The 23,210-nt window shown below is 32.8% G+C and overlaps 1 protein-coding gene across 1 annotated transcript; it reads right to left on the bottom strand.

The window, feature by feature from the left end:
* Window positions 1-1,220: 1,220 nt before the first annotated feature.
* On the bottom strand, window positions 1,221-1,907 carry LOC131024732 (agglutinin-2-like). The gene has a single exon (XM_057954270.1). The coding sequence runs from the start codon at window positions 1,905-1,907 to the stop codon at window positions 1,221-1,223; it is 687 nt and encodes a 228-aa protein (XP_057810253.1).
* Window positions 1,908-23,210: the final 21,303 nt, after the last annotated feature.

The following is a 23,210-nucleotide window of genomic DNA, read 5'->3' as shown; positions in this document are numbered from 1 at the left end:
TCTCATAACAAGTGTCTACTTTCTAAAAAAGGAAGCGCGACTCCACCACTTTTTATCTTTTATCCTTTAATTATCTCCACCTAAATTCTATTCATCTCACAAAATAAAAGTGGGCTTCACCACTTTTTATCGTTTAATTTACTCTTTAATCATCCCATCTAAATTCCCGTGTTGAAAAGAAAGTGGACTTGTTATGAGATGGAGGGAGTAATATTTTTATTGAAATTTTTAAATTGGTTAAACCAAAGTTGTAGGATGATAAATGCTTTTATGTCAACTAATGCTTCACAAGACATGTGTCGACTATTAAGAAACCTACAATATTTAAATTGATTGATTAATTATTGAGAATTTGAGAATAGAACTGTGCCTAAGTCGGAGTATAATTAATTAACTTAAAATTTGCCAGTTAATTTCAACATATGGAAGGAGATGTAATTTGATAGCACAAGGTGAGGTTCTCAAATTTTTTCCAAAGAAGTTATTTATTTTTCACTTGATTATGATATGAACAAAAGATAAGATTGTGATGAAGATGTGATGTGACCAAGAATCAACTATATGTTAAAAGGATTAATTTTTAAATAATACACGAACTTTGATAATATCTCCACATTTCAATTTTGAACAAATTATACGCCTTAATTTTTTCAGGCCACTCAAAGTCATGACTCCACATATTTATGGACACCATTAGACTTGGTTTGTGTAATTTTCTTCATCAGGGTTTAAATTTCACAGCCTGAGAAGAAATAGGATTCAGCAATTAACAAATATACGCACCTTAGTCCTTTAAACACAACGACAATATATGTATGACTTGTAGCTTGGTCGAGCCTATTACACCGCAATTGCACAAGAATGAGTTTAAACTCACCTTATATATATATTTATAGGCGAGTTTAAATGAAAACTTTCTTATTGTGAGAACTCTGAACTGAACCTACAAATTAAGTTATTTACGCTGGGCCTATAAACAATTCACAATTTTTTTGTTGAGACTGCACCTACTTTATATGTAACGGTTCTCAGAGAAATAATAAAGTAAAAAGCATTTCATTCATATATATTTCAATCCATACACACACAAGACAAGAGTAGAGTAGTCGATCGATCGCTAGTCCTTATTATATAGTATATATGAAGCACACACACATACACAAAATCACACAATGGAAATGGACGTGGACGATACGATCGCAAATTCAGACGAATGGAATCTATGCTCCATTCTTAACGAGATTGGAGCTGAAACCCCACAAACTGACGTCGTGTTTGGCGACCAAATCGCCGGTGGAGCCGGCGAGCCCGACTTGAACCTGCTCAGGAAGAAAAGAGCTCAAGTCCAAGGGCTTGGTGTTGTGGAACTCTTTGCTTTCTGTGCCGTTGGAGACATTGACGTAGATGCGTCCTTCGCTGGCGACGTAGTTGATCCTCAAGGTCACCTCATTCCCCATGAACGGCTCCGGAATCCGAACGTTATATTGGGAAGCCCTAGTTTCAATGTTGATCCCGACGTGTGGGTAAGGCGGGTCCCACTCATTGTTGGGGAAGATGTCGAACTCCACGGCAAACACTTTGGGGCAGTGGGGACCCGGGTAGATTCCAAGGTTTCCGCCATCGGGGTCGCTCGGGAAGTTGTGGCCGACGGGGACCATGAAGAAGACGAGGCCGTCCGCCGGGCTGTAGTTGCTGCTGCTCGGGATGAATTTCACGGTGGTTTCGAAGTCGGCTTTCTCGTTAGGGGTTGACCAGAGTTGCACCGGATCGCTGTGGATGATTCGGCCGTAGCTGTGCTTCAGCGGGTTGCCGGAGGCGTCGATTTTCGTGAGGACGAGGTAGCTGTGGGCGTCGCCTTCGTAAACCAGGTCCGGCAGTTGCAAGAAGTTGTAGGTGAAGTCGGTCATGGCTAGCTAGCTAGGGTTTCTTGAAGATAATGGTTTTTGCTTTAGGATGTGGTGGATTGAGAATGTGAGGTTGCCTTGTATTTATACTAGTTTGTTTACACTCATCTATTGCATGCGGGGCCTACTTTTTAATATATAGCTTCCTACTTTCTATGGCATTTATATTACAATATACTGTTCTGTTTCCACTTTGTCGACGACGCGTATAGTTGATGGTATTGGATATTGTTGAGAGTGGATCGAGTTTGGGTCCCACTATTGTTGTGACTACTGGAATTTGTGGACCCTACTATATATTATAAATAGGCGTGTAAATGATATTGTGGACGGATCAAAATGACAAAAATGGAAACAATATCGTGAATGCAATGACCTCATACACATACGCAAGTCTCTATAGTTAATTTAGATGTCAGCAAACCTTTAAATTTTAATACTCCCTCCGTCTCACAAAAACATGAACAAAGAGAAATGCACGGGTTTTAAGAAATGTTAGTTGATAGTTAAAGTAAGTGGAAAATGGGTCCCACTTTAAAAGGTGTTGTGAGAGTAATGAATTAATTAAGAAAAAGTAGTGGTGGACCATGATGTACTAAAACGGAAAGGTTCATATTCTTGTGAGACACCCCAAAATGGAAAAACGTTCATGTTTTTGTGAGACGGAGGGAGTAATTATGACATCATCAATTTGACGTCTGCAATGACCTCAAAAGATCATCTACTAGATATAAAATTGACACTTCTATCTATTTATGTAACACCCCAAATATTTACATTTATTATATAAGTTTAATTATTAATATTTTTTTTCTTGTACAATTTATTAGTTTTAGATAATTATATGATATATATAGATAGATATGCACCATTAATTTTATCAAGATTATTATTATTATTATTATTATTATTATTATTATTATTATTATTATTATTATTATTATTATTATTATTATTATTATTATTATTATTATTATTACTTGGATTCCTATTAGAATTAGAACTCTTTTATCATTTTTATTCTTAATTTTATTAGGAGATATACATATGATACAATCTTTATACTTATCAAACTCTTTGAAAAAATAGAGACACAATTAATATTTACCCTAAGAACTCACACATACGTAGCTCTAAATATTTTTCCTCACGTCGAGTAAGAGTTTTTTTTTTTTTTTAATTGGTAAGTCTTTAAATTCTTTTCAATAAACTTCAGTATTTTATTTTTTTACATACGAACAGAACAAGAAGAGGAATAAAGTGAAGTTTTATGTTCTAATTGGTAATGATGATAGTTAAGATTGCCCTTTTCTTTTCTTTTGATTTTTTTTTATGGTTTTAAAGTTGTATTAAATATTTGACGTAATATTAATTTACTTGTTAACATTAGTCCTTTTATTTTGTTTCATTATTTTTCCACATCACAACAAAAAGTGGCGGCTACTCTTTTTTTAACTAAGGATTGTTATTTGTCCTTTCTTGTAAACACATTTAATAATAGTAGTTGCGAGTTTAGATTAAGTGATTTAGTTCTATAATAATTTGAATAATAATTTCTCTAATTACAAAACTCGTTTAATTCTTAAAGTTTTCATAAGATTAGTATGTCTGCAGAACTTTTATCTTTTCCTATAATCATATATATACATACAATTTCATAGATTTGAGATAGAATTTCATTAATACTTAGGCCTGGATTATTAATTTGAACTTAGGTTAATATTGGATTAATATTAGATAAGGTTTATTTTTTTACTCATTTAGACTAATAATATTAATGATCTTACGAGAATAAGTTTTATAGATTTAAATTATTATTTTTAGTTCATTGTTTAGGCCTTTATATGCTATTATTTGAATTTTATGTGATTAGGTGCGGTGCATTTAAGTTTTCCATTCCAGAATTTGTAGACTTTATTGTCTACGATATTAAGGTGAGGGATTTTACGCTTATTCATATTGTTATATATATATTTTTTTATCGCGTTTGATTACTTGTTTACGTGCATCTTATGACTATGTTGTTATGTGCGATCATGGGACCTAAGCCATTGATCTATGTTGTTATGTGCGATCATGGGACCTAAGCCATTGATCTATGTATGTGTTTGGTCATGGGACTTAAGCCATCGACTCAAACTATGATAATGTTTGTCAAGGGGCTTCGGTCTCTGAGCGTATGTTTGCAAGTATGATAATGTGATTTAATTACGTATGTGACGTATGTGGATATTTGTTATGTTCCTCACTGAGTATATTTTCAATATGCTCATCCCTTATCTTCTCAGTTTTGCAGTTCTGGAGTCGAGGTGGCCATGGAAGTCGAGAATGATTAGAAATAAAGATTTTGCATAGAAAATTTAAGTTGAACTTGTTAAGTTTTAAGTTATTGTTTTATTTTATTTTTTTCATGTTACTACTTTAGTTTTAGCAAGTTGATTTTAAATTAGTTTAAATTTTGATAGTCAAGGAATTTTATTTTTAACTATTAGTTCTTCAAGATTTTAGTTTGAAAAGTTTATGAAAATTGGGGCGTTACAATTTATTCAAGGCAAAACACTGTATTTATATTTTTAATTCTTTCATTAAGTGCTTCTATAACTTTTTTTTTTCAAGGTCCTTTTATTTTTACTAGCGTAGATGACGTGCATTCGCACGTAAAAAAGAATTATTTTAATAAATACTTTTATGAGTGCAAATTTATATGTTTTGTTTAATTTGTTTTATCGTAACATTTATCATTTAAATACATTTTTGAACCAATTATTGGACCATGTTCGAAAATTATATTAATACGATCATAAAATTGAAAAAAAAAAATCATCTAAATTTAATATAAAATTATTTTTATTCAATCTTTGCATAATTAATTACAATTCCTATTATTCTAGCAAAATCAAACTTCTAATAAAATAAATAAATAAATCCTTTGTAATGTATTTATAAATTATTAAATAAAAAATTGTAATGGATGTGGATGAAGAGTTCGATCTAATGAATAATACTACTTAAATAATTACTATTAAAATATAAAACATAGTAAATCATAATATATTTTTAGATTTATTATATATATGTATAATATATTAAATTAATTACACAATTGACCTTAAATTAAGTATATATGAGGGATTTAATAAGCAAATTAAAATTTGTAAAACAAGGCTCTTTTATAATATATATAGGTATAGACTAGCAGAAACAACGTGTACGTTTAACTAATATTATTAATATAATTCAAATGTGTAACTAATGTCATTTTATTATTATAGTAAAGCGACTTTTGAAGCAGATGTGTTCTTCCTTACATGGCAGAATATATTTACATTTTTGCACAACAAAACTCATGTTCCACACAGTTTATTGACAATTTTCACATTATTAATTCAACCATGTAACATGAATTCTATCGTGCAAGTAAAAAGAATGTTTGATACATATATACACAATAGATTTATATTTACACGGTTGAATATTAATGTGTAAATTGGCAAATTTTTTTAGCTTATATATGCAACAAAAGTGATCGCAAAACTTATAACTTTGGGATGTGTTTGTACCTATTAATGTGAAAGAACACTACAAGAAAAACATATATATACGGACAACATAACATAGAGAACAAATATAGTAGACAACGAATTTAGTAAAGTTTAATTTTGTTGTGTATTAGCATATATATTTTTAGGCAGTTATGGACAACAAACTTTACAACTTGTTGTCTATAGCTATTATAGACAATAAAGTTTTAATTCACGTAGTCTATAATCAAATTTTTTAAGTGGTTACAAACAACACAAGTTAAAAATTGTTGTCTAAAACATTTACAGACAACAATTTAATTTGTATTGTCTATAAGCCAATTCACATCCTTTATTGTATTCGTGAATGATTGATATATACATTGGCGGAGCTAGGGGTGGGGCAGGGGGGTCACTGGGCCCCCCTGGGATTTTTAAAAATACTAGGATATTTTCGTAATTTTATATTAAAAATAAAAAAAATATTTAATTTTATCTACATCATTATCTTGTTGAGCTATTTTATATTGTAACTGATATGTAAGCTTTAGAGTTAAGATGTTTATAATAAGTAAACACATAATTAATTTATGCATATCATGCTTGGATTTGATTCTAGAAATTTCTTTTTTGAATTAGATATTGAATGTTACTTTGCCTTACAAAGTTTCATGTGATTTTGGAAAATAAAATCACAAACTATTTTGAATTTGCAATTTTAATGTCTTTTGAGTGTGGCGAATTAAATCACTATTTTTTCAAGTTTTGCAATTTCGTCCCCCAATTTTTTCGATCGCTAGAGTGTTGAATTTGAGCTTACGTGGATAAGTAAAGACGACGACGTTTTTGTAAGGCCTAAACGACATCGTTTCGTAACATTTCAATTAAAAATTTCTCCAATAGAAAGAGACTTTATCATGTATTTGCACTATATATAATATTCAATACTCCTATTTAGTAATTTTATTGTAAAATACATCGTAACATGAATATGAGCTTGAAAATTTGTTAAAATGTGTTTTTTATAATTTAAATAATATTAGAATTGTGTTATTGATTATCATTTATTTTAACTTAATTTAATTTAGTTTATTTTATTTTTTAATTTAATTATTAATTTTCTTTTAAAAAAATTGGACCCCCCTGAATCGAAAGTCTGGCTCCGCCCCTGGATATATAACAATATATATTAAGAACATGCATGCTTGGTATGATGGGATGGAAGGAGAAATGAAATGGTGATTCCTATCTCTAGTCCATTCCTTTATTTGGTACATTTTTCTTACCAATCACCACTCCTTGTATGAGAATACTAGCTCATTCTCGATTGCTCAAGGGTTGTCATCAATCATCATTTCCTTCATTCATTCCATTCCTACCTATTTTTCATTATCTGTCGTCTCATTCCATTTCATCATACCAAATATATGTTCTAAGGGTTTAGGATTTAGAGTTTATATAAAGAAAATATATATACTCACTAACATTGGACAGTTTTAGACCATTAAGAGTGCCACGTATTCTTCATCTGTGTATGCAATAAATAATTAAAGTCGCACAAATTGACAATAAAGAATCTTAAATTTGTTTCCGCACCCCCATGAGACAAGCTTAATTAATTAATTTTGTTTTCTTTGATAAATTACACAAATAAATAAAGACATTTAAAATTACGCAACGGCGAACTCGAACACCCACGAACCACCAACCGCTAGGCCAACACACACACACTAATTAATTTAATACTACTGGACTTTAGGCTAAACTAACCGCCATGCGACAATAAATCTGCAGGCACTTAGGATTTATAATCTAATTATGTGACACAAAATTAGAAATTAAATAAGCCAACAATTTAATTGAAGGAATAATACAAATAAATATTCAAAATTGCATATGACCGTAGCACAAGAGAATCACAGGTCGTCATGCAGAAGACTCACAAAAGTCTTCCCACTTATATGGAGTTGTCAATCATTAATGATATGAGAGTGATGGGAGTAGTTATAATGTGAATCAAAAACCTAAAATTATGACAATGGTGATGAATCGATGTAAACCTCTTATTTATATTATATATATATATATATATATATATATATATATATGATAAGAACATAAATTTATAATACTATTAATTGTTAATAATTAACTTCAATTAAGAAAGTGGATAAAAAATGAAACAAAATTTTATACATGTGTATGATAATAATAATAATAATAATAATAATAATAATAATAATAATAATAATAATAATAATAATAATAATAATAATAATAATAATAAGGAGATTATACTTTGTCTTTAAAATTGATTAAAAAGTAAGGAGATTATAGGCAAACCAAATTTGCAGGAAAGGAACGATCGAGAATGGAGATAATGGACTTTTTAGAATTATTAAATTTGATGAATATGTGTGTGGAGTCACACTAGTACTCAGCAAAATGACCGGTAAACGACTTTTGGGGCAGCTAAATACACACTCTATAGTTAATTTAGATGTCAGCAAGAGTAATAATTATGACATCATCAATTTGACGTCAGCAATGACCTCAAAGATCATCTACTAGATATAAAATTGACACTTCTATCTATTTATTTAAGGCAAAACACCTAACATGTTTGTTATATTTTTCTTTCATTAAGTGCTTTGTAACTTTTTTTTCAAGGTCCTTTAATTTTACTAGCAAAAACAACGTGCATGTAAAATTAATATAATTCGAATGTGCTTGTAACTAATTTCATTTGCGTTCTCTTTGTTTCTAAATTTATCATAGGAAAATGAGAGATAACCAAAATTTCACTCATTAAATTATTCTTTTCTTTTTCCTCATTTCCTACTTAACTCTTACCCATTCCTCCTTTTCACTACAAAATATTATCACACAAAAAATGGAGGGATAATATTATCCCTTATTTGTAGTGAAAATGAGGAATAGGTAAAGGTCAAGTAGGAAATGAGGGAAAAGAAATGAAGAATTTAAAGGGTGAAATTTTGTTTATCCCTCGTTTTAATTCTCATGATAAAATTTACAACCAAAGAGAACGCACCCTTATAATAAAGCGACTTTAATTTGAAGCAGATGTTCTTCCTTACATGGTAGAATATATTTACATTTGCACAACAAAACTCATGTTCCACACAGTATATTGACAATTTTCACATTATTAGTTCAACCATGTAACATGAATTCTATCGTGTAAGTAAAAAGAATGTTTGACACATACACAATAGATTTATATTTACACGGTTGAATAATGTGAAAATGGGCCATTTTTTTAGTTCATGCAGCAAAAGTGATCATAAAGTATAATTTTATGATGTGGTTGTACCTATTAATGTGAAGAACACTACAAGAAAAACGCATATATACAGACAACATAACATAGACAACAAATGTAGTAACTTAGTTGTCTATAGACAACGAATTTAGTAAAGTTTAATTTTTATAGCGAGAAATTGTCCACGTCAAGATTCAGGCATTCTAAGTCAACTTTGATTTGAAAAAGAAAAAAAAAAACGAGTCAAAAATTGAATAACTTTAAAGTTCACGTATTTATAACTATATTTTAAAATTCATATTAAATATTAGAAAGTGAGTAAAGTTCATGTATTTATATCTAGGATTTAAAGTTCATGTTAAATACCGAAAAATGAGTAAAGTTCATGTATTTATACACCAAATACCCTTAATAGTATTAAATTGAAATAATATCTATAGTAATAATAATAGAATTTTTGTAGGAATAAAAATAGAACTTAAATTAACACCCTAGAAGTCAGTATAAAAACTTCAAATCCAAATTGCGAATTAATTAGATGAATAGAATTAAATGAAATATCCTTTATATTGATGTGTAACTTTTCTATATGATTTGGTCTTACATGAGATTGGTTCTCAACAGGAGCGCATAAATAAAAAGTATCTGCAACTCTACAAATAACATTTGTTAGCTTAGTGGTACGCTCCTTCATCTATCATGTCTCGTAGGTTCAATTCTTAGTTGCAACAATATTTTTTTGCTTTTTTTATATATATATATTATGATATTTATTGAAACATTACATTTCTTCATATCAATGGTTACCTTATCTTACGATAATAATTACTTGACCAAATAAATGAAAAATACAAGCTCTCGTGGGTAAAAATGACAATCATCGCGGAAAAAAAATTATTTTTTCATCACAACAATAATTAATTTGAATTATCCATATTTTTCAACCGGCCTGAGACTCGCGACCTGCGCCCAGACCCTGCTGACCCACCCTTCCTCGACCCTCTCTTCCATACACTCGATCAGTCTCACCCATGTTTTTGCCTTTTTATCCAATCAAATTATTTATGTAATTTAACTTTACTAATTTTATTTTCGTAGAAGGATTACAATACTATTATTTGATATTATTTATCTAACTAAAAAGTATTTCCTCAATGTGTTTATGTATTTTTCGAATCTTTTTGCGTATACAGATTTAGATTTTAGTAGGACTTAATAACATACTTCGTTGAGTTTTTCTTTATAAATTTATTGAATCTATATAGTAAATTTGTTTAAAAAATTAATAAGTCTTGGATTTAAATAATAGATTTATATGTGATAAATATAGATAAAATCGAACTTGTTTAGAATTGTGATTGGAGTTGAATTCTTTTATGTTCATTATTATGACAATAAATAAGAAAAGATTAGAATAATAATAATAATAATAATAATAATAATAATAATAATAATAATAATAATAATAATAATAATAATAATAATAATAATAATAATAATAATAATAATAATAATAATAATAATAATAATAATAATAATAATAATAATACACACTATTCTCCTTAAATAGATTAAGAAATAGGGACATATTAGGCAAATCAAATTTTGTAAAACAAGGTAAAATGGCAATGAGATTCAGTGTATCACACTTTAATTATGTCTCATTTTGTCCCACTTTCAATTTTATTTATTTTCATATATATTTTTTTCTTCAATTTCAACTTTGTATGCTTTAGTTTAATTTTGTGATTATTAATTGGGGTTTATTCCATCAATTTAGGATATATAATTATTTTTTATCATTTAATTTCACTTTTATTAGCTAATAATAGATAGATAAATTTAAAGTCGTGGTATATACTTCTTAAAAAATTTAATTTTTTGAAATAAAAATTAAATATAATTTATAATATTATAATAAATTTTATTTTAATAATTTTTTTTTAAAATTAATAGATATAAGCATGGGACACAATGACACACATAAAATTGTGCGAACTGGATCTCATCCCATCAAAATGACGGAGAACGACTTTTGGGGCAGCTAGATACATTGAAGAATAGAAACTAATTAAATTAATACACATATGCAAGTCTCTATATATAGTTAATTTAGATGTCAGCAAGCCTTTAAATTTTAATAATTATGACATCATCAATTTGACGTCAGCAATGACCTCAAAAGATCATCTACTAATTGACAGTTCTATCTATTTATTCAAGGCAAAACACCTAACGTGATTGTATTTATATTTTTCTTTCATTAAGTGCTTCTATATATATATAACTTTTTTTTCAAGGTCTTTATAATTTTACTAGCAGAAACAACGTGCACGTTTAACTAATATTGTTAATATAATTCGAATGTGTAACTAATGTCATTTTATTATTATAGTAAAGGGACTTTAATTTGAAGCAGATGTTCTTCCTTACATGGTAGAATATATTTACATTTGCACAACAAAATTCATGTTCCACGCAGTATATTGACAATTTTCACATTATTAATTCAATCATGTTAACTGTCACGACCGGCCCTAATTAAGGATAATTAAGCCGGGGAAACCGTGACTAATGAAGGGAGATTAGAAGCGGGGTAGAAAGGGGAATAATTAAACAAGAAAGGATCGCATTTCATCATTGTTAACAACAGGGATATTTATAATATAACGGAGTTTTAGTCGTATAGACTCAAATAACTAGTAAGTTCGGATAACTCCGACTTATCCAAAATAACATAAAACTTCTGAGTACGCAGCGGAATAAGGTTCTGATTACATGTATGAAGACATGTAACCCTAGAGTTCATTAATACATAATAAGACAAAAGAGTCCCGCTCGTCACTTCATCACCATCGGCAGCTGCTCAACCTGCACATTTAGAAATATATGCAGGGCTGAGTACAAAAGTACTCAGTGGGCACATATGCCTACTATGAAATATAACATGCTTCGTAAAGTTGTAAATTGTCATGCCATCATAAACAGTACAGCAAGGGAGTTTTTCGCTAAAAAGGCCCAAGCTTACTAAATTCATTTGTGATTCTTAAAGTTCGTCTGCAGACTAAGTTCTCTTGTAATCTATCATATCTGGAACTGTGTGCCGGAGAGGTGGCCACCTCTCACGGTCACTTGACCGGCCAACCCGCTAGATGACTCACGGTCACTGGTGTACACTAGCCCTGGCAGGATAGCTATCAACTGCTCAGGACCCGAATTCGATTGCATAATAACTGGCAAAGCCACATCAGATAGATATCATACCAAACATTGAAACATTTATGGCAAGACAACAGTTGAAATAATTTTCAGTTCAAATATTTTGCAATGAAATAACTGTTCAAACATAACATTAAACTCATTTGATATATATGAAAGTAACCCACCTGATAGCAAAGCTTTGCTTGTAATGCCCCGCTCTTTTAAATATATATTAGATTAAACATGTGCATTAGTTATAAAATTCTTTTAATTATTTATTGTGACTATTTTATTCAGATAATATTATTTCAGCAAAAGTCTGTATAAGAGATACAGAGCTGCGATTTAATATTCAATCATGAATCAAACCAATAATTAAATTATTGGTTTAGCTACACGTTTGAGACCTTGCATTACCAGTTGATTGATTTAATCAATAGTATTAGAAATTTTAGATTTATAACCGATTTCATAAATCGTGTTATTTAAATCGAATTGCTAGAATTATAACTCGAGTTTATGTTAATAATAATTTTATTATTTCACGCTTTATATGTTTAGTACTAAGTCGCGAATTAATTTCGACTTTCACGTATTAAATCTCAAGATTGAGGATTTAATTTATATAAATACGACGAGTATTTATTAAACGAGAATTGGAGAATTATTACAGGAACTAGGAGAAACTAGATCACGGCACTACACGTATGTCTCGATTTTTCATCCAACACATCAATTCCTACACTATTCCCTTGTTAGTCAAAATGTTGGTGCTAACAATTTGTCAAAAAAAAGTTGGTGGTTTGCAGAAAATTTTGGCTGCCTTGGACTTTCACGTATTCCAGTTTTGCTACATGATTTTTTTCAACCTTTGCTACAGTAACACTATTCCAGTTTTGCCTATAAATTGCTAGGATTCGCAGCAGCATTAGAATCACCCAAAAACCCCAAAACCCCATAACAACACCAAAGCAGCATTAGAATCGCCGGGCTGTTTCTTCGCCGACCGGCCACTAGGCTCTGAACCGAGAACGTGTACTCGTTCCTCCATCTTCAGGCTACCAAACCCAACAATCGAAAGGCCAAAGCCTTCTCTATATTTTCCTGACCAAAGGCCGCAATATCCTTCGGCGGCCAACGTCGAATTCCCGACTTAGCCACCGGCCAACTTACGGCCTTCGTTTCTCACTATCCTTACGACGAAAAAGGATCGAGAAACCACCGTTGTGTAGCCTGATCTACCTCGCACGAGGAAGACTAAGTCGTAGACCTTCGCGGCTAAACACCATAGCGGAACGACGACCAGAAAAACCCCCGGGGAACAACTTCCATTAGTGCTCACTTGGACAAGGGTAAGTTGACGCCCTTATTTCGATGCATTCCCGTTTCTATTATATTATGGGAAATTTCTGGGGTATAGATGGGAGTGTGGTGAATATTTGTACAAAGTTTCATGTTATTTGAACTTCGTTTACTACCCTTTTAAAATTTGAGAAGTCTACTGCCCGTATCTGTTGAAACTGTCGTGAGGCAGATGATTAAGTTAACTATTTCAGTAACCATATGTTGATATTTAGCTCTCAAATTTTTATGGTATAAATTTATATGCGTTATCTATCTGCATATAAAATTTGGGGTCATTCCGGAAACGTTTACTATTTTTCAAAGATCTGGACTTTCAGTTGGCAGAAACTGCCGAATCTGGCAGGCGATGGGAAAATCGCTATATCTCTTAAACTACTTGGAGTTTTTCAACACATTTTTTTTTCAATTAAACTAGACTCAAAGAGGTTTCTATTGAAATAAAATTCGACTCCATACGAGTTCGGAGTAAAAGCAGTTTATTAGTTGAAGTTGAATCTATACAGTTTTGTTGAGATGGAAATGATTCAAAATAATTCCTATTAAGGATTTTAAAGTTTTATTGTTGATAAAATATCACTTTTAGTTTATAAATGAGCTATTGATGTGTATGTATATATATTGGAGATTGGCATTATTAAATGGGGAAAAGGAAAACGTTTTATGTTTATAGAATTATTCTTTATTTATAATAGATAAATAAATGAATAAAATGGAATTTCCTACATCCTCAAAGGTACATGAAGTATTTTGATAAAGGAAGAACGATTGTATATGAGTTAGATATAGTCGTTTAAGGAAATATGGGTAGTTAGAGAAATGAGTGAATAGTGATTCACTGCATTTGTTGTTATCTTTTCTATTATTCACTCGAACACATGTTTTCGTGTTATCAAAGGTTCAAATAAACAAAAGCGTCTGAGTAACCTATCGCGCTAAGGAAAGAGAATCGTTGTCTTAAGTAGCAAAACACTGCAATCAGGTGGGCATTACTTTTACTATACGTATATAGAGATCCCCTGCGTGTCGTAGGCCTCTTATACGAATGAATGCAAGAGATGATTTAACTGTTAATTTCAGTTTTATATATCTATCAAATGAGTTTAATGTTACATTTGAGCAAGTTATTTCGTTACAAAATATTTGAGTTAAAGTTATTTCAAGTATTGTCTTGCCATAAAATGTTTAAATTTTAGTATGATATCTATCTGCTTTGGCTTTGCCAATGATGCAATCGAATTCGGGTCCTGAGCAGTTGATAGCTATCCTGCCAGGGCTAGTGTACACCAGTGACCGTGAGTCATCTAGCGGGTTGGCCGGTCAAGTGACCGTGAGAGGTGGCCACCTCTCCGGCACACAGTTCCAGATATGATAGATTACAAGAGAACTCAGTCTGCAGACGAACTTTAAGAATCACAAATGAACTTAGTAAGCTTGGGCCTTTTTAGCGAAAAACTCCCTTGCTGTACTGTTTATGATGGCATGACAATTTACAGTTTTGAAGCATGTATTTTTATACCTAGGCATACGTGCCCACTGAGTGCTTTTGTACTCAGCCCTGCATATGTTTTCTAAATGTGCAGGTTGAGCTGATGTGATGATGGTGCTGCAATGAGCGGAGTCTCCAGGGTTGTTAATAAATAGTTAACCTGTCTAGAATATGTCTTCATACATATGTCTAGCTACTTTCCGCTGCAAGATGTTGTTGATGTTATAGTATGTTATGTCATACTTTGAGTCTTAAGAGAATGGTTTCATATGATGTATAACTTGATTAATGATATTAATTAAGTTTTATGTTGTCTTTCATAGACTGTTCAAAAGAGTATTAATGAGTAAATACGATGGTTTTTCTTAAGTTAAGTAAGATTTACGGTTTCAAATGATGCCCCTTTTCTTCCCCTTCTTCTTTAACCCCATCCCTAGTCGTAGATCACTCGGCTTAACTATCCTTAGTTAAGGCGGGCTGTGACAAAGTGGTATCAGAGCGAAGGAAAGCTCTGAATTATAAGTCTTGAGTTTAGTCTAGAATGAGTCACTAGACTAATAGTTATTAACAACCGTGAGCTCAGCGCACCATCACACCAGACTCAACGAGGTATGTAAAATTTCAAAGTTTATTTGACATTAAATTTTGAAGAGCATGATGTTGAGGTTATATGATGAGTTATGATGTTACACTTTGAAGGTGCATAGTTTGAGTTTGAGGATGACAACATGATTAATAATGAGTTATTATGTTGTAAAAGCATATGTTGACGTTACATGATGAATCATGAGAGCGTTTATATCATATGATGTTATATGATTGAGGATGCATAATTATGAGTTATGATGTGATGTATTTGAGATGTTTTGTGATGAGAATTGTTTGAGCAATTGTGATAAGTCACGATGATTTAGATGAAGGAATCTAATGTCATTGTTAAGAGAGATTTTTTTTCTAAGTAGAAGGATGAAATGAGAACTTAGAGCTAAAGCTTGAGAGAATTAGCAATTGCTTTAAGTACTTGTTGGTTTGAGTTATGAGTTTGAGTTATGAGCTTGAGTATAATAGCATGATTAATGATGAGTTATTAGCATGTTGCAATGAGATATTGTACGATATGTTGAGTTGTTTGTGACGCGAGTTTTGCTCACGCAACCTTAATGGTACTTGAGGAGGTATCATGAGCCATAGTCTTTGGAGATGGCTTTGAGAGAAAATTGTTGAGTTGTCTTACTGAGTCACGATGATTTAGATTAAGGGATCTAATATCATTGTTTAGAGAGATTCCCTACTGAGTAAAGATGGGACGAGATGAGAATTTAGATGTTTTGAGCTTGAGTTTTAAGATAACAGTACTACTTAGTAGGAGTTTTGCTAAGTTATGTTTTGTTTATTTCTGTTGCTGGAGCCAAGTAGAGTTAGTTCCTAGAGTCACCTTTAAGTTCTCCTTATAGGTTGGCCAGGACTGTTGGCACTGCACGAAAATGGACTGTTGTGAGATCGAACTCAGGGAAGATCGGATACGAGGACGAGGCGTACAGTATGTGGTACAGAGATACCCTAGCAGATTTTCAAACACATATTCATAGACTATGAAAGGATGAGAAAGAGCCAAGGAAGGCTAGGGTTGAAAGGATGAGAAGTAGCCAAGGAGGGCTAGAGTTGATGAGAATGAGAAGAGAAGCCGATGTAGGCTAGAGCTAAGGATGATCTTGAGAGTATGAGCAGTACACCCTTGTTTTTTGATTAGTTTCAATTATATTGCGATGTATATAACTTACTTAGGAGATATTGATACTTGAGCTTTTGACATGCTGATAGATAAGCATGCGAATATAGTACCCTACTGATGTTAAATAGATGGATGTTCCTAGTGTGCTAAAGTAGCAACTAGATGAGTTAACTGGTAACAATTACCGTAGGAAGTCTAAACCGAGACATAGCACCATTAATGGTGTCGGTTTAGAAGGGACATTACGATAGATACTATGGTTTTTGTAGGGTTTATATAACCCCTTTATGTAAGTCCTCTAAAAAGAGGCATTCTACTGATGGATATATTAGGTTGACCAGAGTGGTCTTTTTGTTAGCATTTCGTGAGTGCTTATTGCCTTACAGATGAATGTTAAGGTGACCGTGAAGGTTTCCTTAAAGTTGAGTTAGTAAATTGAACTTGAGTTTCGAGGATGCTTAGAGCGTTGGTCGAGTTGAGTTTTCCTTTTGTGATTTCAAAAATGCCTCAAAGATATCATCAAGAGTGTGATGTGAAGGATAGGCGGGATAATACTCCGCCACCACCACCGCAACATGAGAGGAGAGTCGAAAAATATTGAACTTTCGAAACAAGAGTCTAGAACATAGGACCCTGAGTTTAAGCTTTTAGCTTGCTGGTATCAACTTAAGTTTTGTTATGTATAGTATTATGAGGGTTTAGAAGACACAGAATTTCCAAGTTCGGGATAGTATATCCCGTGTGACTGGGGAGTGATTATGTTGGACCTGGCCAGTCCGCATGATCCAAATCTCAGTAGACGTGTTTTGGGTTTATAAACCCATGTGTTTCAACTTTCGGTTGAAAAGCCAGATGGGTTCTTACTCTAGGTCATTTTTGTTCGACCTGGTAGTTACTTCATTCTACCCTCTGGTCATTCATTTGAGTCTCTTGAAACAATTTGTTTTGATGTCATTCTAGGGTTGAACTCTTACAACTTTTGAGTTATCCTAGTAGATTCTCTTGATGTATAAGACTAGTGAGAGGCACGTCAGAGGACTTTAACACCCGAGCAACTGGTAAACTACACCTGAGAACAATTCAAGGCTACTCTTGAGAAATATGTACCGAGGAGTACAGTAAGCAGCGAGAGACTTATTATCGAAGTTTGATTCAAGGAAAGAAATCGATTGTAGAGTATAATTGAGAACTCTGTGAGCTATCACGTTCGCTCATCAGAAGATGGATACTGATGAAGAGATGGTTGAGTTTTAAGTGCTGGTTTAAGGCAGGACTTTAAGGTAGTATGGGCAAGATATTGGATGCACCAGTTAGAATCCTGTTTAATACAGGAGCCTTGCATTCTTTAAGTGTTTGAAGCATGTTACCTTCAAACTCGAACCAAAACGAGCTAGTCCCAAGTTGAGAGTAATCACTTCTGTAGGAAGAGCTACTACAGTTTCTCACATGATTTCTAAATTAGAATTTGAGTTAGGACCACTAAAGATGAAAACAAGAACCTTGCACTTAATGCCTATGTGGAACGTAGACATTATTCTAAGGAGGGAGTAAATTGAGTATATGATGTCAATTGATGATTTTGATATGAGTTAGTTTAATAAAATTAGGGATATGTGTATCTATGCTCTAATTTGTAAATTGATGGGTTATATGTGAGATTAATTGGCTAAGATTGATGGATCTATGAATGGATTAAGGTATCATGTGTGTTTATTAAATTTCAAAGAGTTTACTTTAATAAAAATCAGGACTTTTTGCCTATGTGTTATTTAAGTGATTTTGGCTTAAGATATATGTATTTGAGCATGATATTAGTGTATAATTATGTTTGAGTAAGTCTTTTGTTGGCTAAGAAATTTTTGACTTAGTTTAGTTTGTATGAGTTTTTGAGTTTTCATATTTTGAGAAGTCGATGATTGATAAAATGAGGTCTAATTGCTTTATGACCATTATGTGAAAGTTTGTCATGTTTTATTAAGAGTTTTATGATGATACATGAAGTTTCATTAGAGTTTAGTTTACATGATAAAAGGGAATCTATATGTGTATAATGATTTATATGATGAATGAGATCATGTTTGAGTATTTGAGTAATTTTGAGCACGAAAATGAGAAGAGAATTTTAATGATGCGTTCGTTGAAATGTTTTACTTAAGATTTGAGGTTATGATGTAAGAAGAGAGTCAAGATTGAGTATGATGAGTATTATAATGTGCTTGAATGTTTTCAAGTGCTATATGTGTTTAAAATGAGCTTTGATTGGTTTTCATTGAAGGATGTTGGGTTGAGCATTTAAGAGTTTGAGATGAGATTTTGGTGAATTTCGTAGGCCTACTGACCTACTGTGATCGATGGTTTTTAGATGTCTAATAGCTTTGAAAATTTTATAGCAAATCCCTACATGAGTCTTAAGCACACCGGTAAAATTTCAAGTCATTTGGACTTCGTTTACTAATTTTTATAAAATACAAAACCTAAACTGCACATTACTACCGAGAATTTCAGAGAACAGGAGAAAGGGTCATTCATTTCAGTGGCTTCCTGTGTGATCTAGATTTCAAAATTTTTATGATATTAACCTTATTGGGTTATCTATATATCTACCAAAGTTGAGCCCAGTTTGACAACGTTTACTATTTTTCAAAAATCCAAGTTTTAGATTGCTCAAAACTGCCGAATATGGTAGACTGTAGTAAAACAGTCATATCTCCTACAATACTTGGAGTTTTTGACTCTACTTTTTTTTATATATGAAACTAGACTCGAAGACCTTTCTTTTGGTATGAGTCTCGAGTCCAGGAGGTGTCGGAGTCAGAACAGGTTAGATTTTGAAGTTGAGTCAGTGTAAAAACAAAGCATGTTTTGATAATGTTTGATTGTGTTTTTTTTTTCTTATGGGCCTTAGGTGATTGTGTTGTCTATGTGTTTGAATGAGATTAGACGAGCCTTATATGAGAGACAAATCGAGACTTGGAACCATGATTTTCTTGAAACCTATCCTTGAACTTAAGGATTTGAGATGAGTGGAGAGTTTATATAGAGTTGAGTAAGGAGATAGAATATGAGATAGAGCATAAGTTTCCTTTCATGTCTCTGATAATCATAAGTTTTTGATGTCGAGTCTAGAATAGTATCTCTAGACTTCTAAGAATGTCAGTAACCCTCAGCTCGCCGTCACACTGCCGCAACAAAGGTACAATAATAGTTTCAAAAATATACATATATGTATTTCAGACGTTATGAAAGTTTTTCAAGAAAATGTGCGCCTTATGTTTACGATGCTATGTGAATGCTTTTTGTCGTGTTTGGGACTACCCGAACCCATAACGACTCAATGAATATATTTCGTGTTTGGGACAACCCGAGCCCTTAACGAATCAATGTATGTATGTATGTATGGTCGAGTTAGATTCCTTGAATCTTTCCGGCATAAGCAAAGTTTTCATGAAAGGGACATTAAATGTCCATATATGTTAAGGTTTCAAAAGAAACAGAAGTATGTATGTATGAAAGAATGAGAAAGCTTTATGTTGTCGTTTTAGGCTAGAATAATGGGTCCTCTTACAAACCGTTTGAGTACCACCCAAGAATGCTTTGAGAATGTTAATCGTGATAGCACCGCTTGATCGATTTAAGTAAAAACTGGTAAAATAGAAATGTTTAACATAGAGATGTTACAACATAGAGACAATGCTTTAAGACTAAGGATTCACTTGAGCTATTTCAATAGCGGTGAGATTAAGTTTTTCACATAAGAACTTATGTTGCTTATGATTATGATGTTAGTCATGATAGCTTGGCTAGAACAACATAGAATGGACTTTCATGGTATCAATAACTTATGATGAAACACTTACTAGTAAGTGCTTTAAGTTAGAAGTTGACTTAGAGCTTTATAAGAGATAAGAAGTTGACATGATTGGGGGCGAAGCTCCCACTTGACTGAGCGATTCATTGTGCTGGGTCTGGTCAGCCCATATAACTAAGATCTCGGTGATCGTCAATTAGGATTTTGACCTTGAGTAGGGCGTCATCCCAATGTATAGACTCACACTATGTAGTTGTCACAATAAGATCTTATTTTACCACGATAAGCACAGTAATGACTAGAATGACTTAGTTTGCTGTCAGTTCTCGAAGTACTAGAAGGTGATATTCTCACAGTTAGAAAGATACACTAAGTATCAACCTATCTTTTGACCGATAGTCGGTAGAAACAAAGCAACTTCTGGAATCCCAAGTGGAGAACCAGGACAGATAACTAGTATGATAGAGTTTTCAACAAAATTTCAGGACGAATGTGGTGGACACTTATGAGAAACGCGTGAAGGAGTTCGCAAACGAATGGCGTCATGAGATATTCAATTCCCCTACCAAGCCAAAGAAATATTACATAGGAACAACCAACGAGCAAGACTCTCACCATCGAATCACTGCTACTAAGGGAGAATGGGAAGACTCCGACACAATCTGGATATACACCACCTCAAGATGTGGTGAAGGAAAGAAAATGGAATGAAGAAAACAACAGAAAATTCGAGAATAGAAAAAGAACTTTAGAATAGGACTTAAGATCTAACCCAGCCTCAGAGCCAACAACCTCACACTAGAAGGGTGATTGTTTCGGCTATAGTATCAAAAGCTCCATCAATAGGAATGTTCAAAGGAAGCAAGTATTTGTTTTAAACTTCAGAGAACTTGAGCACTATGTCTCATTAGCCCCAAAGTTGAATTACTTGACTTATGACTTAGAACTCGTTGTGGTTGTGCACGTGTTGGAAATTTGGAGATACTATCTCTACGGAGTTAAGTGTGAGGTCCTTATAGCTGACAAGAATTTGAAGTGCTTTTTCGAGCAAAGAGATTTCAATGTAAGACAACAGAGACGATTCGAATTAGTGAAGAATCATGATGGTACTATCAATTGGAAATTGAGATAAGATGTTTCACCACTAAATATAAAGTACTGATTGGTGATTGCCTTATTCGGTTTAGTAATTGTTCACCATCCGGAGACAATATCAAGCTGTGTAGTTGCATCAATAGTTAAGTGTGAATTGCAAGAAAGGATTATGAAAGCACGAAATGAAAATGGATATTGGTGAGAAAATGTGTCTCGCCTCAAGAAATAGGAAAAACGAAAGGATTCATGAAAGTCAGGAATAGTGCACTAAAGGTTAGTGGAGGATTGTGGATGTATACACTGAATATTACGTCTCGCAGTTAAGAAAGTATGTGATTAAGAAAGATGAGATAGTCCAAGCTCAGGGCTTAAGAGAAATCAGTTTAGTGACTAGATTGCAAGGTTCAAGTGTTACGAGGCAATAATATTGTTCTCGTCATGTAGTGGAACCATCACAGGATGGAAAAGGCTACAAAAGAGATGAATGAAACGAATGACTAGTATCACAAGCTAGAATACCAGGTATGCAAATTTCGGGACGAAATTTATTTTAAGGGGGGTAGTATGTAATGCCCCGCTCTTTTAAATATATATTAGATTAAACATGTGCATTAGTTATAAAATTCTTTTAATTATTTATTGTGACTATTTTATTCAGATAATATTATTTCAGCAAAAGTCTGTATAAGAGATACAGAGCTGCGATTTAATATTCAATCATGAATCAAACCAATAATTAAATTATTGGTTTAGCTACACGTTTGAGACCTTGCATTACCAGTTGATTGATTTAATCAATAGTATTAGAAATTTTAGATTTATAACCGATTTCATAAATCGTGTTATTTAAATCGAATTGCTAGAATTATAACTCGAGTTTATGTTAATAATAATTTTATTATTTCACGCTTTATATGTTTAGTACTAAGTCGCGAATTAATTTCGACTTTCACGTATTAAATCTCAAGATTGAGGATTTAATTTATATAAATACGACGAGTATTTATTAAACGAGAATTGGAGAATTATTACAGGAACTAGGAGAAACTAGATCACGGCACTACACGTATGTCTCGATTTTTCATCCAACACATCAATTCCTACACTATTCCCTTGTTAGTCAAAATGTTGGTGCTAACAATTTGTCAAAAAAAAGTTGGTGGTTTGCAGAAAATTTTGGCTGCCTTGGACTTTCACGTATTCCAGTTTTGCTACATGATTTTTTTCAACCTTTGCTACAGTAACACTATTCCAGTTTTGCCTATAAATTGCTAGGATTCGCAGCAGCATTAGAATCACCCAAAAACCCCAAAACCCCATAACAACACCAAAGCAGCATTAGAATCGCCGGGCTGTTTCTTCGCCGACCGGCCACTAGGCTCTGAACCGAGAACGTGTACTCGTTCCTCCATCTTCAGGCTACCAAACCCAACAATCGAAAGGCCAAAGCCTTCTCTATATTTTCCTGACCAAAGGCCGCAATATCCTTCGGCGGCCAACGTCGAATTCCCGACTTAGCCACCGGCCAACTTACGGCCTTCGTTTCTCACTATCCTTACGACGAAAAAGGATCGAGAAACCACCGTTGTGTAGCCTGATCTACCTCGCACGAGGAAGACTAAGTCGTAGACCTTCGCGGCTAAACACCATAGCGGAACGACGACCAGAAAAACCCCCGGGGAACAACTTCCATTAGTGCTCACTTGGACAAGGGTAAGTTGACGCCCTTATTTCGATGCATTCCCGTTTCTATTATATTATGGGAAATTTCTGGGGTATAGATGGGAGTGTGGTGAATATTTGTACAAAGTTTCA

The sequence above is a fragment of the Salvia miltiorrhiza genome, chromosome 5 (genome assembly GCF_028751815.1).
Source record: "Salvia miltiorrhiza cultivar Shanhuang (shh) chromosome 5, IMPLAD_Smil_shh, whole genome shotgun sequence".
Lineage (NCBI taxonomy): Eukaryota > Viridiplantae > Streptophyta > Magnoliopsida > Lamiales > Lamiaceae > Salvia > Salvia miltiorrhiza.
The sequence above is the reverse complement of the archived record's forward strand: the minus strand, read 5'-3'. Positions and strand labels throughout refer to the sequence as shown.

Excerpts from the sequence above, each read along its gene's own strand:
- LOC131024732 (XM_057954270.1), bottom strand. The coding sequence starts at position 1,907 with ATGACCGACTTCACCTACAACTTCTTGCAACTGCCGGACCTGGTTTAC.